General features: G+C 44.8%; 2 protein-coding genes across 5 annotated transcripts in view; both read right to left on the reverse strand.

Annotated features, from left to right (window-relative positions):
• Positions 1-8,841, reverse strand: part of LOC128770048 (receptor-type tyrosine-protein phosphatase S-like) — a 75,869-nt gene extending 67,028 nt beyond the window's left edge. For all 4 annotated transcript variants that reach the window (XM_053884275.1, XM_053884273.1, XM_053884276.1 and 1 more), the window contains exon 1: positions 8,557-8,841. The gene's annotated coding sequence lies outside the window, so the exon portion shown is untranslated. The remainder of the gene's footprint in view (positions 1-8,556) is intronic.
• Positions 8,842-10,429: 1,588 nt separating this feature from the next.
• Positions 10,430-14,135, reverse strand: fem1a (fem-1 homolog a). The gene has a single exon (XM_053883065.1). The coding sequence runs from the start codon at positions 13,957-13,959 to the stop codon at positions 12,106-12,108; it is 1,854 nt and encodes a 617-aa protein (XP_053739040.1). The 5' UTR covers positions 13,960-14,135; the 3' UTR covers positions 10,430-12,105.
• Between the last annotated feature and the right edge of the window lie 1,828 nt (positions 14,136-15,963).

The raw sequence follows: 15,963 nt of genomic DNA on the forward strand, positions 1-15,963 counted from the left end.
TTTATATAGAGGCATTTACTGAACATTTGAGGTGCTATATACCATGTAACGCCAAGTGACACCTCATGGCTTAACCCTAAACTTCCGTCTTTCTTTAACAGGACACAAGCTTGCAATATATACATTATTACATTATACACTGCTGATTTATATGTCCACTTTCTGAAGCAATAAGAAAATAAGAATAAAGATTCAGCTGTTGTAAATGGGTGTGGCAAGCAAGGTAAGAACAGCCAGCACTGTATGTGGCATTTTTACGTTGAGACAAATAGCACACAACTCGATTTCATAATTTCTATTGTTTATGGCACACCAATAAAAAGGTCTGCAAACACTCACACGACAAGTTGCAATGACAGGGCCTGCTTACTCACGCTGTAAAAGATGAGTCACCAACAATCGCTGCCATTCCAACTATTATGATTAGCAATGGCAGCACTTATTGTCTATGACTGGACTGTCAACTGCTTCCTTTCGATGGAGAAAAATGAGCAGCTCTAATCTCAGTCTCTAGAAATGGGACAGAGCAATGACGTTACTGTGGACTTCTGGTGAACTGCGGGGACTGAGAAAATCTTCTTCCTGGGTAAACACATGAGAGGCTTCTCACTCTTATAAGGCGTTACATGTCAGGTGGACTTTTGCAACAGGTCACCCTTTAGTTTTGTGTCAGTGGAAATGTTTCGTGTTTCAGGAAAATGACTTCTGCGCCACTCTTCAACGCAAAAGTCCACTTGAGAATAATATATCTGTCGCCTTAAAGGTGAGAAAGTGCTGCATATACCAGTCCCCCTTCTGACAGAAAGCTAACTCTACACTGTACACAAGGGCTTCCCACACTGGAGGCTCGGCTTGGCAGCGGAAGACGGTGCATGCTAAAGCGAAAGGGACGTGCAGTGATTGTACATGGCTTATCCATGGCTACATTTTCAGTGTGTAGAGTGAGATGCTAACCTGTGGACGTCGCCACACAGGTGACATTCTGTAAAATCATCCCGGCAGGTACCAGCCTCCAATCTCCCGGCGCACAAGTAGCTAGCCTTGACTTTAGAGGAGCTAATTCTCGGCACCTGGAGAGTGTCATACTAATCTAGCGCTCATTATTTGAGGTAAAACAGAGCGCCACATGCTGGAGAAAAACGCCTGGCGCTGGATTTGCTGATGTACTTCTGGATAAATGGTGTGCGCATGTTATCTAATGACGCCAAATGAGCCTTTGCAGTTCAGTCGCTAACCAACCATTGTATATCTCCGTAAGGGTGATTAGATTTGCGCCGTCATATGAATTTCTCCGCGAGGAGCGATAAAGTTGTGAATCAAATTGAAAAGAGGAGTAATGGGCTAGAAAAAGTGCATTCGTCCTCGGTCGCCGGGCTTTAAGATAAGTGAGAGATGAAGCGCTTGTCAGAGGGTAACAGACTGGCGCACCAGCGACTGGCCATTATTCTCCCCCTTGTCAAATGCATACTTGACTGAACTTGGCATCCTTCACAGCGGTGAAGACGGTCACCTTAAGTGCCACAAACAAACAGCGAGAATCATGAAACCACCTCCACTTCTCATCAAAGATAACTCACAACATTATATCTTGTTTCATAGAAATGATTTCCGCCAGCCAACACGCAAAATCCTACACACTAGCTTCCTTTAATCGCCGAGTCGCTCCACTAATGTGCAAAGTCTGTTCTTTCGCTAACTGCCATATGGCGGCATGCCAAAATCCCTTTCTTGTCATGCTCCTACAAAGCTGGCTATTACAAGGCCCACTTGGTTTGGGTGGGTGGAAGAAGCCTGCGTGCTCCACGGCTAAGAAACTAGTGACACATTTGCTTTTTAAACACACTAATTATCAGCAGCAGCCGGATCAAAACACAGCTCTGGGTTTGACGTTAAGTGATGTGAGCTCACGACGAAAGCAGCAAACCACAGATCGCTCCCTTCACAAGGTCGTGCAGTGTTGTTAGTGCAGTATTTAAGAGGTGTAAACAAATTCAGCTGCGATGGTGTGGGAGAATAACTGGTTAAGAAATGCGTAAAAGAATAGCTCAACTTAGATTTCAACATAACACTTGTGGAACTTGCCAAAACAGTAATCTCTTCCAGGCATTTAAAAGAAGTTCCAGTCGCGTTGGATGTTTGGACATTTCATAAGTGTTTATCTGTCATATTAGAATTCGGAGAAAAGGTTGATACTTACAGTCAGAGAACTCCCAAAGTGGACACTTTCTAAGTGATGATGTGCATCTGGTCTGAGGCCCGAATGAAAGCCATATACCCCGAACTCGATCAGGAAAAATAGCAAGCGTCTCCACTAATTTTATCCACACATGCCTTGCGTCACAGACCTCAAATTCGAGAACATTATCCTTTTCCCAAGATAGATAGAGATTGAAGTATCTTTGCGTCTGGTTCACACACGCTTCCCTGCCGTATCAATCTGTCCATGTGAGTATAAAGCTGATAAAGTTAAAGCTCTTGATTTACTGGTCCACTGAAGTTCCTTTCGCGGCTCCTCTGAGGAGCAAACAAAATAACAAGAGCACACATACTTTAGAAATAAAGTTAGTTTGGGAAACCCTGAGAGGCAGAGAGGAGTGTGAGGCCAGACCCTCCTTCTCCCGCTCCATAAATCATGTGCATTGGTTATGTCATGTCAAGTTCCCATCTTTGAAGGGCAATGAATAGCTGTAAGTAAGTGATGTTATTGTAACTATACTGTATACGATATGATATAATATTATTTTAATACTTTTTTTTTTATACTCCTAAAAAGGATAGTAACTAAGCAGAGCAGAGTGACATTAAAATGAATGTAACTATCACACCCCTATTATTCCTGAACCTTTTGTGTAGAAGTGACTGTATACTGTATTTGGAGAAAAATGACTAACAATGACAACATATAGTTCTTGAAAAGTGTGCTTTTTTGATGGTTATATTGTTTGAAATCGGTAGTCTTTACACTATAATTCCAAATAAAATGTGTTTTTGCTTTGCATTTGAAGTAACTGGCTCATAAATAACCCAAAAATTGAATTCCAGTCGACGGCAGAAGAGCGAAGATAAAGGTATCATCAGCTGCGTTATTTCTCCTGAGGGTGAAAGCCTTCCCACTTCCATCACAATCCATCACACTGTTGTTGATAACTTCTCCCTCAGCCACTAAGGTGTAACTTACAGGAAATAAGGAATTATGACACTCATTTTCGAGCCGCGATGTCATCAACCTTCAGCTAAGACGTACGACCTGCTCATTTAAAAGAGTAAGATAAACAACTCGCGACCAATAAAAGCCTTCAGCTCTCTGCACTTCATTGATTCAAGGTGTGTCGCCCTCCATCCCTGCTTAAGTTCTGCTGAGGCACATTGTCTTGTGCCTTGTCAGCCATCTTGTCAGTCAAGCTTTCCACTCGTAATGACTCGTGTCACTCAGGAGTGTAACTGTCAAACCAAGTCAATGGCTGCACGTCCCCCGCCCATGATGGAATAATGAGCCGTGAACGTCAACACATTAGCCTTTTTTTCAGCCCATACGTCGCCATGAGGATTTCCACAAAACCAGAAATTGGATCGCCTGAGCTACAGCCATCGAGCGATGAGAGGGGAAGCGGGAGAGGGGTGATCGCAGGACAAAGAGGGAGCAGCCGGGGGGAGGAAATCATGAGCTTTTTTGCATAAATGAGGAGGTGAGGATGAGGAGGACTCGAAGGGAAGGTGAAGCTGTCTTCAGATGTGGCGTCGATGATGAAAGGAAGATGTGAATGAGGGAAGACAAGAGGTGGAGAGGAGCAGAAGAAAGGCTTTGCATTATTCATCCTTGCTGACACATCACAATCTCTGATTCATACGGTGAAGGGCATCAGTCAAGTCAGTGTTTCTCTTTAGCCACCATGAGAACCGGGACACGGATGGAATTAAAGGCTACATGACACGGTAGCAGCAAGTCAGAGTCCATGCGACCTGAGTTCAAACCCTACCTGGAGGACAAACATGGCGTCATCACGCACCACAGATCCAGGTCGCTGTTGTAACTACTGGTGAGCATGCTCTTTCTGGTCCATCACTTGACCCTGCTCTTCACTCCATCTCAGCTGCTTCGCCTCGATCTTCAGCTACACGGTCGGGCCATGGCTTCATCCGCTTGTAAGTGCAGTTAAAGTTCATCAATATTAGGTTATATGAGTCCAGCGAAAGCAGGCTGTGCCAACAGCTGAAGCTCCTTAGGCATGTGTTGATCTACATTGATCTCCAGCTTTAAATAATGACTGAAAAAACAAGCTTGAGCTCACCCTTTGAGATGGAAGGTGGAGCTTTGTCATCCTGGAGAGGCGCAAAGTAGCTGCTTTAAATCAACAGGAGCCAGTTCTAGGCATCCCCAACTAGGTGGAGGCCATGGGCCACACCCAGGACACTCAGGAGAAATGAAGCTAAAACTGGCTTCAACAACAACGTGGCTTTGACAAGTGGAAATATATGGCTGTATGGAGTCAGTAGATTTTATTTTTACATCATAACGTTTTCTTGGAAACAAGCGCTGAAGTCCAAACTGTGTCAAGACCAGAGTATAAGGAGACAAAGACCAATGAGAGGGGCGAGACCAAGTCCACGATTGAGACCAAACTGAATACAGAAGTCTATCAGTCGTATGGACATACACGTTTAATTCTTACTGAACGAGAATTGTGAATTTTTCAAAATAAATAAAGGACTGAAATGCTTTCATACCAATAAAAGAGGAAACAGGTGTTGCGGTGAGTAATGTTCCCTCTAAGCTGCGCGTGCGCGCAATTGCGCACAGCTGTTACGATCTCAGCGCACAAAAATTCATCCTGAATTGAATGTAAATTACCGCAAGTTCCAGACTACAGGGCTTCTGACATCGCTACATACACAATGGGGCGAACAGCAACTAGAAGAGCTGCTATTCGAAGCGAACTATTGGAGCTGGCTGATGTTTAAGAGCGCTTAACTTGGTCCAAGTGACCGCTCGGAGAGTTTGTGTGTTTGCTCAGACGCATGAAAAATTTGAGGGAACATTGGCGGTGAGTTTAGAAACAAGCTATGCTAATGATAGCTAGGCTAAGCTGGCTAATAGCTATCAAGTGTGCTTGCATTTAATGCTAATTGTTGTGTCTCTTTTTGCTGTTTTTGGTGTGTTTTTCATGAAAGTTTCCTCCAAGTCAAGGACAACCACATTAGGAAGCAGGTTGTGTCCAAGAGGGAAGTCTGTGTGGAACCTAAACTGATGGTACACATGCTCTCTGGCTTGGTGAATGCCTGCAGCTTGTTCCTGAAGTGACCTTCGATTTGCCATAAATATCCTCGGCAGCTTTATATTTCGCATTGTGCCGTTGCCTAGCGCTCTCCCTCGCCTCCCACACGTGAAGGTTTGATTTTGCTCAAGGTTTCTGCCTCAGAGTCTCTACTATGTGGAAATAATAAATGACACTACTTGGGTTTTAATATACATAGAGAAAGTATGTGTTCAGACGCTGCCTCAGTTCTCGACAGCAGCCATTTTGCTCGCTGTCGGAGCACCTGCCTGACAGTGTTTCCTGTCTGTGTAATTGGAAAGAATACAAGACGTGGGTAAAACCCATAGATGGTTACAGCACAGGGGAGCAAAGTCAACCATGGTGCGGTTAGAGCAATAATTCTGCCGCTACAAACTGGGAATAGACTTCAATGAGGGCTTTGACGCGAAAACCAAAGCGGCTCCTCTGGGAGGGAACGTCATTCGGCATATTCATGTCTGGTTGGATCTTACGCTGCTATCTGCTCAGAAGTCGCAGCGAGGCATTAAGGCCCGTGGTTGAACCTGATAAAAGGCCATTTAAAGGCGCACTGCCATCGCTGGTTTCATAAGCTTCTTCTCCTCGCAGTCCCGACGCGCATACCTGTGCGCTGAGCATCTACTGCGAGAGCAAAGAGGATCATCTTCAAAGAAACAAGATGACATTTAGGAATTCAGCTCGTGGATTTACTCCGCTTGGACATGATTACATATTTCTGTCATGGATATGGGAATCACAGGGAGAGTTGCCGCACATGAAACACACCCCACAGTGATCATTACACCCAGCAACACTGTATGGGAGCAACATGAAAGGTTTTTTTTTCTCTGCAGTTGTCACGCTGGACCAGAGAGGAGGGGCCAAACTGCAAAGTTGGCTCTTCAGTGTTACATGAGTTTCACCTGTTGCAGTGCATAATGGGGATTTTAAAGGAAGTAGACATAATGAAATTACAATACCAGCCAACACGGATTAGAAAAGTCCAATTTCTGTGCTGGAATTTGAGGAGCCAAACTATCACTGGGGGGAAAAAAATCACCACAATAGCAGCTGAAACGGAATAAGCAAGCCAAGTCATGTCATGTCAGCTTCGCAGTGAGAACAGCTTCATCTGCTCCTGAAGAGGACGATGATTTTAAGAAGAATAAAATGCATTTTAACAGACGTGTTGTTGAGTCATCTTCAATCCACCTCATTTGCATCTGTGACAGCGCCATCACAGGAATTTCTGAAGCAGTGGGTGCAATGTTTTTGTCAGAATGGCCACCAATTGGCTGGGTTCCCCTTCCTGCACCTCATACTCTTTTTGTTTGTTTGTTTCATTAAACTTGGCCAAGAGTTGTGTGGGATGTAGAAAAAAAAAATAAGGGGGAAATGGAGGAAGCCACGTGTAAAAACGACTGATTAAAATAATGAGCGGTGCGGAAATGGTGTGGAACAATAACCAGCAAACACACTGTGCCCCAGGGAGTGTGTCCCATCTGTGTGTGTGTTTGTGAGTCTCTAGGAAGACCTCCCTCAGTTTCACCACAACGGTGCAATTTTCCACTTTGCTCTGCAGGCCACGCAGCGGAAATAAAGGAAACTGGAGCAGGCATTCGGGAGAATACGATTAAAACCCAAACAAGAGACGGCTCGGGGCAAAACATGTCGACGTGAAATGATGCATCATTATATCTCCCTGCAAATGTGTTTGTTTAAAGAGAAAAACCCACTTCAGTAGACCTACAACCTGAAGTGCAACATTGTTGTCAAGATCGAAAAAAGAAAGCTGGGAAATGCATGAAGGTCCAAAATAATGGATATTTTCAAAGAGTGAAGACATAAAAGATAATACACTTTGTGAAGCAAGTCTATGTACATAAATGTAATTATTTGAACAATATTTTAAAAAAATATTATTTTAATATAAAAATAATGATGACAATAATACCATATTATTTAAGGGAGTCGAAAATAATGGATATTTTCGACTCCATTATATATACTTTAAAAATTGATATTTTTAAAGTATATATATATATATATATATATATATATATATATATATACACTTTATATATATAAATAATGGATATTTTATATATATAAATAATGGATATTTTTAAAGTATATATATATATATATACACACTTTATATATATATATATATATATATATATATATATATATATATATATATATATATATATATATATATATATATATATATATATATATATATATATATATATATATATACACTTTAAAAATATCCATTATTTTTAATGGATATATATATATATATAATTTTGATTAAAATAATACCATACTATTTTAAGGGACGAAAATTTAAAGGAATTAAATGTACATTTTTAGATGAAACAGATAACAATAAATACTTTAGATTTCAATGTAATAGTAACAGGCGACAATAGATGTTACAGCACAACAGAACAATGAATGAGGGGGAAACAATGTACATTACTGTTTAAAAAAAATGAAAAAATATATACATGAAAGTAATCGCACGGAAAGCGGATTTCAATGAGATGTTAGCGACACAAGAAAATGGATTGTGCATTCATTTCAACATTGTGTGGACCTCATGGGACGTGACTGGTGCCCTGGGGGGCCGTGGCACAAATATGAGTTTGGGTTTGCATGCGTGCGTGTGCGCTTGTTTCAAGTGAAGCTCGCAGACGCTGCAGCGTCTCTATTGTCTTCCACTGTTTTGCTCCGTAAGTCCAAGCATCTTGCCACCTGCTCTCTTCCACCCAATTAATTCAGTCCAGAGCGGCTCCTGAGATAATGACATTCTGATGAAACCATCAACAACGCGAGGCAGTTAACACCAATCGCCATTTCACACCAATTAAACAAGCCATGCCGCTTTCATTTCTCGTCTGTGGATGTCAACCATTGCCACGGTGACTCTCGCACCGCAGAGGAGCCGAGCCACATCAAAGTGTTGGAGTAAACTGAGGAATAAGGCACTTCAGACGAGAGTGAGGAACAAAGGCTGTGACTGTGCGCGCGGCCAAGCGACAGCAGCGGGCTGAACCAGAGCCCGGCTCTTCTGCTCGCACCCCAAACCGACAGTCTCCGCGAGGAAGGTGGCACCAATAAATAATGCATACAATGATCCGAACCCACGGCAGATCGGTTTCGCCAAAGCGATTGGATTTCACCCCGTTAGAGCGCGACTATTCTCAGTCAGAAGGAAGTAGTGAAGGGTGGGGTGCAGGACCGGGAGGACCCCCCCTGGATGGATGCGGCTTACCTTGGTAGAAAGTGCTCCGTCTTCCTCGCCGTCTGCGAGACTCATGTGGGTGGATTTGCAGCTGGAACCTTCCGCGGAGACGCCGAGGCAGCCTGTAATCCAGCTCCACTCGGAGATCAAGCTTTGTTTTGAGGGGGGATCGCATGCACGCATCGCCTCTCCGGAGCGGCCGCTGCTCACCTCCTGCGCCGGGAGAGCATGGCTGGTTCGTCCGGCCTCAGATGCTGATGGTTGATGTCACTGATACTCTGCCTTCTTCCTCCCCCTTCACTCTCCTCCCCCTCCTTGTTCTATCTCTCCTCCAGACTCACCGGAGCGCCCCCCCTCCCCTCCCCCTCCCCCTACACATGACGTGATGCAGGCCAGATCTCCAATAGCAACCGCATCCCCCCCCCGCCTCCATCACCCCCAGTTACCCCATCACCCCCTCCGGCTCCGGCTGCTGACTGCTGCAAAACCAGTGGATGCTGAGGCAGGTTGGTGACTCGAGTTTTTTCTCTGTGGTCCCGCGGGGCCGCCAGGAGGATAAGCACCTTGAGAGCCAATAGATTCTCATAATATCCGGTCTAATTATAGCGGTTGGCAGAAATTCAGGGTCCCACATCAGAAGCTCCCTACACAAGGAGCAGGCACGTCTTTACAGACACAACAAGGACGTTTTCTTAGAGACATCAGCGTATAGATGTGTATAGATATGTCGTGGTCCTCTTTTAATCCGCCGCACTTGATCTGGAACACACCATTTGTGAAAAAGGTGGGAAAATAACTGCAACTTTTTCAGTGGAAAAAAAAGCTATACTTGTGAAATCTAAGACCCAGGGGCCACATTTGGCCCGACAAAAAAAAACATTTAAGGGGTCCCATTAGGGTTTGTGAGAAAAAAAGAATCATTGTTGTTCTACAACTGTATTGTTAACACCCTTAAATAAATAATTAATTACATAAATAAAGGCTGCCCAAAGGACAGCGGCCCTATAAAACCCAGCAAACATTATTATTATTATTATTATTATTCGTAGTAGTAGTACTGTAGTAATAATAAGAATAGTAGCCAATGGTCAGAAAACCCCCCAATACAAATACAAAAATAAATATATGTTGCATTGAATACAGTGAGAGGTTTATTGGGGAACGTTGTTTTCATGGTGACATTTTGTCCAAATCCATCATAAAATAAATCTAATATATGTTCCTTTAAGGACTGAAGTTGAAGTAGAAATGAAACGAGCTTCGTATACCTTAAAAGCGCGAATGAACTCTCCTTATTTTCAGGTTAAACACGCGGAATAAAAGTGAATCTAAAGGCATAGCAGAGGCGTTGACCCCCTTTTCTGGCATATTTGCTGACACGTTCGCAGCATTTCTGTGAACGCAAGCGCAAGACCATCAGCAAATCTGCCATATCCCATAAAGAAGCGCTCATACTTGAAACAAACACGCGTCATGATCCGAATAACTGTGGGTCAAGTTCCTCCACTTCTACCCGGATTTGGAGAAACAAAGGGACGCGGAGTCTGTCTCTCCTTTGTTAACAGCGACCTCTACAGGAGAAACGCCGAAACGAACTCTCAAGCAACGTATTAGCAAGACAAACATTAAAATCACATTGTATTCATTCATTTGCGCAATTTGAGGTTGACCCTCAATCCAATTGAAGACGTTAAACACGGCATAAAACGCAATTACTAGTCAGAGGTCAAAGGTCGCATCCTCCATCTGCTGGCCATTGTGCTGCTGGACTGCATGTGTAGATCTCGCAGCTGCTCTGAGGATCATTTGAGGGACAAAAAGGACCGTGAAATGTGTTAATCCATCTCCAAATCAGGTTGCTTTATTACAGGTTGGACAGATGAACTGTGTGGGCTGCTTTGTTTTACAAATCCACCACCACATTTGTTCACATTCACATCTCCTCAGGCGCCAGAGTTAAAGGTGCTGCTCCAAGGAGTAAAAATCAAAAGAAGAAATTTAAAGCATTTTTTTACATAGCTGTTGACAGGACCAGCTAAGCTCTAAAAGTCTTAGAATCAATCCTTGAATGGACACCAGACAAATAGAGTGACGCTAAATGTGGGGTGATGTGTTGTCGCCTGTTATAGCGAACCAACAGTTTGATCCAAAACCTTGCATTGATGCTTTTTTTAGTCACGTATTTCATTCATCCATTCATAATTTGTTGGTCATCAACATAAATAAGTAAATGAAATAATAAAATACTTTTTTCAATAATACTTTTCTGAATATGTTTTTAAAATCCCTTTTAAACTGGACTCTCCACATCAATGTGAATTTCTAAAGCAGAAAAATAAAGACATTTTCACTGCAATAAACCAGCAAATGACACCATATTTCGGTGAAAACATGAGCCCACATTGTTTCCGCTCTGGATAATGAGTTGTTTGTTTTCTGCATGCCGTCTCCGCGGGTCACCCCGTGACTTGTCGGGGTTAAGTTACACCATTCCCATTTCCAGCGTTGATGCTGGGAAAAAGACACCTAAAATTAGCATGGTTACTTCCTCGTCTCGATCACTGCCCAGCAGCAGTGACGTTCATTTCTCTCTATTTATATTTGAGCTGGGCATGACTCTGAAAAAAGATCACGTTTCTGTCATGCTGAATTTCCATATAGCTTTGTCAGAGGTGCATTTGGATTGATGGTGTAGTCTGCATGAGAACGACTATTAAAATGTGCCACTTTTACGACACTGAAGCTCATTTTAAGAAATGAAATGAAAGTTGACTACGGACGACGTATATAAACGAATAAAAACACCACATTTTCTTCACATAAACACAGACAGTTTTTCTTTGCTGCGACACTGAATTTTATTCAGATATCTCCAACACCCTTCAGTTTCTGATTCATCATCCTTTACGCAAACCCCTTGAGAAAAAGAGAGAACTCAAAGCCTGAAAATTGAAGCTGCATTTGGATTTAAAATCTCAGTTAACTGGCATTTAACCTCGGAGGGCCACCACTCTTCCTTAGAACAAAACACAGCATTTAAAATAAGACTAATAGGAGTGAGCCTTGTGTTCCGCCGCTACAAAGAACATCTTAGATTTAAATACACGCAAGAAGAAATAAAAGATATGACCTCATTCAGTGAAATCAGCTTTAGCTTAAAAAAAAAACACTTGGGAAACTTCAGAAAACGTCATGAAGATTTGTTGACATTTCAAATGCGAGCTACATAGTGTCGCTATTAAACTGGCTTGGCGGTCGGAGTGTATTTGCTCACGACTGCTGTTTGCCATCACTCATGAACCACACATCATCAGACAATATGTGCGTTGAACTGCCTCAATTCAAGTCAACAAACATCCCGTTTTCATTCACATCTACTGCACACGATTCAACTCAGGCATGTTTTTGACCCAAAACATTCCCAACAAAAGCACCATTGTTTCGGAGGTGTAAATTCGTTTTTTTTTTTTTTTTTAACTTGACCTCATGATAGACTTCAAACAGAGTGAGAAATGCTCTCCGTCTGGACCAAACGATTATTGCAGGGGACAAATGGAAGTGCAGGAAACTCCACCACAGTCAGTGCAGCTCAATAAAAGCCTCCATCTCCTCAGAGATGAGTCCCCTGTAGGGAAGTCTGTGCTTCTCAATGGCACGTGCAGCGAGGCACTGAAGGGTGACGTAGTTCAGTGGGTAAAGAGCTGGATGTCCTGTGTTCTGCTCGTCCAACAATTCGTACGCTGTCTTTCTTTGTGCATTTGTGGCATCGAAATGAGCCCCTGCTTTCATAAGAACTGCCATAATTTCCGGACAGCCGTTACAAGCGGCTATGTGCAAAGGAGTGTTGTTGTCGTTGTCACGAGAATCGACATCGGCTCCACACTCCAGAAGGAGCGACGCCACGTCCTGAGATGGGAAGCGGCCGACCGGGTAGCGACCAACGGAAGTGGTTTCTTTGTCAACGGCCATGTGAAGCGGAGTGTAGCCACACCTGCCGCGTGGATTCAACTTCAGGAGACGGTACACAGTGTGCTTCTTCTGGTGCTCCTGCTCCGGAGTGCATTCCAGCTTCTCCAGCAGGAAGAGGAGGTGGAGGATGATGGAAAGGGCTTTGGTGAACTGGGGTGCCTCTGGTGGGTTGGTGCTCTGCGCCACTGCCCGCTCCACCTCTCTCACACTTTTCCCCAGCACTGTCATCAGATCCTGGAAGCTGATGCGTGTCGACAAGGTGCCTTTGGCGCGGTCCTGGAGGACAAAGGAGAAGAGCTCTGCGAAAGACAGGAAGCTGGACGCCGTCATTGGGCTGAGAGGATCCAGGTTGCTCTGCTGCATGTCCAGCGCGTACTTCCAGAGGCTGATACATCGTTCAAAATTGCCAGAGTCTGCATAGACTGCTCCCCGGTAGCGGATGTAATAGGAGGTGTCTGGGTGGGAAGGTCCAAGAATGCGCTCCCTAACCAACAAGGCCTGCATCCTCATTTCATCAGGGTCAGTTATTAAAGCTTCGAGTTCCTCCGCTGTGCTCACCTCCTGTGCACAGCCATAAGCAGGGATGGGAGGTCCAGGTGGGGGCTTAGTCAAGGAACCAGCTTTGTCGCATGGCTGCCGCAACTCCATCGCCCTTCTCCAATACCTCATCGCACCCAGCAGATCCCTCTTTTTGTCCACAAAAGTAGCTCCAAGGAGTTCAAGAGCATCCACCCGCTCTTCCCTGGAGGTGCGGGGCTGATGTGCGAGGTACTCTACAATATTAGTGTGTCCTGTGACACTGGCTGCAAGCAGAGGTGTCATCCCGTATCCGTCTCTTTCCATGCGGGCGTTACACTTCAGCAGCATCTTCATGATGTCCAGGCTGCCAGACTCTGCACAGTCATGCAGGGCGGTGTTTCCTTTCACGCTCTTGCGGTTGACATCCGCACCACGGTCCAGAAGGAACTTGGCGATCTCCTTGTGGCCTTTGTAGCAGGAGATCATGAGGCAGGTGTGTCCATGTCGGTTGGCCACCTCCATGTCGGCTCTGTGCTCCACCAGGTAGCGGACAATCTCCAGGTGGCCGTCGAAGCAGGCAGCTCGTAGCGGGGTTGAGTTAGTAAGAGTCGCGTTGTTCACTGAGGCTCCATGTTTCAGCAGCGTCTTCACCACCGGCAGGTGACCCGCGGCAGACGCAGCCCACAGCGGCGGCGCACCCTCGATGGTTTCGCCGTCAAAGTTGACGGAGCCTCCGAGCTCGACGTTAGCTTTACAGTGTTCAAGGAGGTAGTCAACAACCTCTATGTGTCCATACCGAGAGGCTATCAGCAGCGGGGTGCCCCCGTGGGTCTTCTCTTCGGCTAAAGCCTCCAATTCCTCGGGACTTTTGTTGCTCAGTAACTTCTGGATAAGTTTCAGTTTACCGTCTCTGGCGGCGTTGAAAACAGCCGTCGTTATATCCATCTTAGTGGCTGTTTGCGGCCCAACCAGACTTCAACCCCATCACACCGCAACTACCGAACAAAAAGCGCGTCCAGTTGAAAACCGGAGAAACGGACTCCTCTTAGTTCGGGTTCGGTTCCTGCCCCACATCTCTCTGCCATTTTGAGGGAGCTGTCAAGATGGCGTTTGTGTTGTTTGACAGCTCTGTGTTTACGATTACAGCAGAGCACCACGGGAAACGTAGTTCAGCTCGTCGTCCGTGGTGGAAGAAATCTCGATGACTTACTGTTTCAGAAACTACACTTCCCAATATGGTTCGGTTGATCGGCACAATCGCCGATGACCGGGGATGGATCCCACCGCTTGTGATTAACGGGGACAATAATAAACAGAATCTCCTGACCACATTAAACATAGGGAAAAGAAAACGTTCTTCACGACACATTTTTATTGTATAATAGAATATGAAACAAGAAAAACATTCAGAGACACCATATACGTGCCGAGCAACTAGTGCATCCACACAGATTAAATAAAAACAAAACAAATAGTCCTTGTATTCTCATGTTAAATATTCAGAATCTGAATCTGAATCAGAATAGAATTTATTGCCATGGTCAGTGGGCGTTCACCAACTAGGAAAGTGCTCATAAATAAAGTGCCATTAATAAAATAAAATAAAATAAAATAAAGGCTGATCACAAATTCAACAGTCTGATGGCTGAGGGGAAGAAGCTGTTCCTGTGACGGGAGGTTCTGGTCTGGATGGACCGTAGCCTCCTGCCAGAGGGAAGAGGAACAAAAAGTCTATGTCCAGGGTGAGAAGGGTCTGCTCTGATCCCACCTGCACGTCTCTGGGTCCTGGAGACATACAGGTCCTGAAGAGGTGGCAGGCTGCAACCCATCACCTTCTCAGCAGAACGTACGATGCGCTGCAGTCTGCTCTTGTCCCTGGAGGTGGCGCTGTTGTACCAGACAGTGATGGAGGAGGTGAGGATGGACTGGATGATGGCTGTTTTCTTAGCTGCCTCAGGAAGAACGTTCTCTGCTGGGCCTTCCTGATGAGGTACCTGATGGTTGGCTCCCATTTGAGGTTCTCGGTGATGGTGGTTCCCAGGAAGCAGAAGGAGTCTACAACGGAAATGGGTAAACCAGCCAACATGAGAGGGGACAGAGAAACTGTGACTCTCCACTGTCGTCTGGGCGTTGAGCTCCAGGTTGTTGTGGCTGCACCAGGACACCAGCCGCTCCACCTCCCTCCTGTAAGTCGACTCATCTCCATCTCAGATGAGCCCGATGATGCTGGTGGTGTCATCCGCAAACTTGACCAGCTTCACGATCTCGTGGCTGGAGGTGCAGCAGTTGGTGTAGAGAGAGAAGAGCCATGGAGAGAGAACACAACCCTGAGGAGACCTGGTGTTGAGCATCCGAGTGTCGGAGACAGTTGTCCCCAGCCGCACACACTGACTCCGGCTGGTCAGTCTGTAATCCATCTGCAGAGGGAGTCAGGCACGTTGAGCTGGAGAAGCTTGTCTTCAAGCAGAGCTTCTAATTGTAGTGCGCTCAATCGGACACCAGATGGCAATAGTGCAATGGTGTGAACCATGAAGAAGACGCCACTCAGCTCTATGTCTACAAGACACCCGTGGTCAATCCTCATTTTGTGTCCTTCGTCACACGGATGTTGATTTATTATAGCAATTCGAGTTTTCGAGTTCATAAAAAAACAAAACGTCGAGTTTTCCGCCGCAGTAACGGGAGATGGTCATGTGACCGGAAGTTCCGCCAGAGCTTATTGAAAACTGTTGAACGTTTATAAACAAACGTCCGACAAAAGTCAGAGCACTTGGAAGTTTCCTAAGGTTTTACTGAAATATGTTTGTCAGTGCTGGAGTTTTCTCATCACAGACAAACCACCAGAGCCTTCATCTATCAGAACATAATACGATTAATGACTGTGGGTTTTTTTTTTTAAAGGAGAATTAAGTGCTGTTTGGTCTTTCAACAGAAGAGGACGCCAGAAAT

The sequence above is a fragment of the Synchiropus splendidus genome, chromosome 13 (assembly GCF_027744825.2).
Source record: "Synchiropus splendidus isolate RoL2022-P1 chromosome 13, RoL_Sspl_1.0, whole genome shotgun sequence".
In the NCBI taxonomy this organism is placed as follows: domain Eukaryota; kingdom Metazoa; phylum Chordata; class Actinopteri; order Syngnathiformes; family Callionymidae; genus Synchiropus; species Synchiropus splendidus.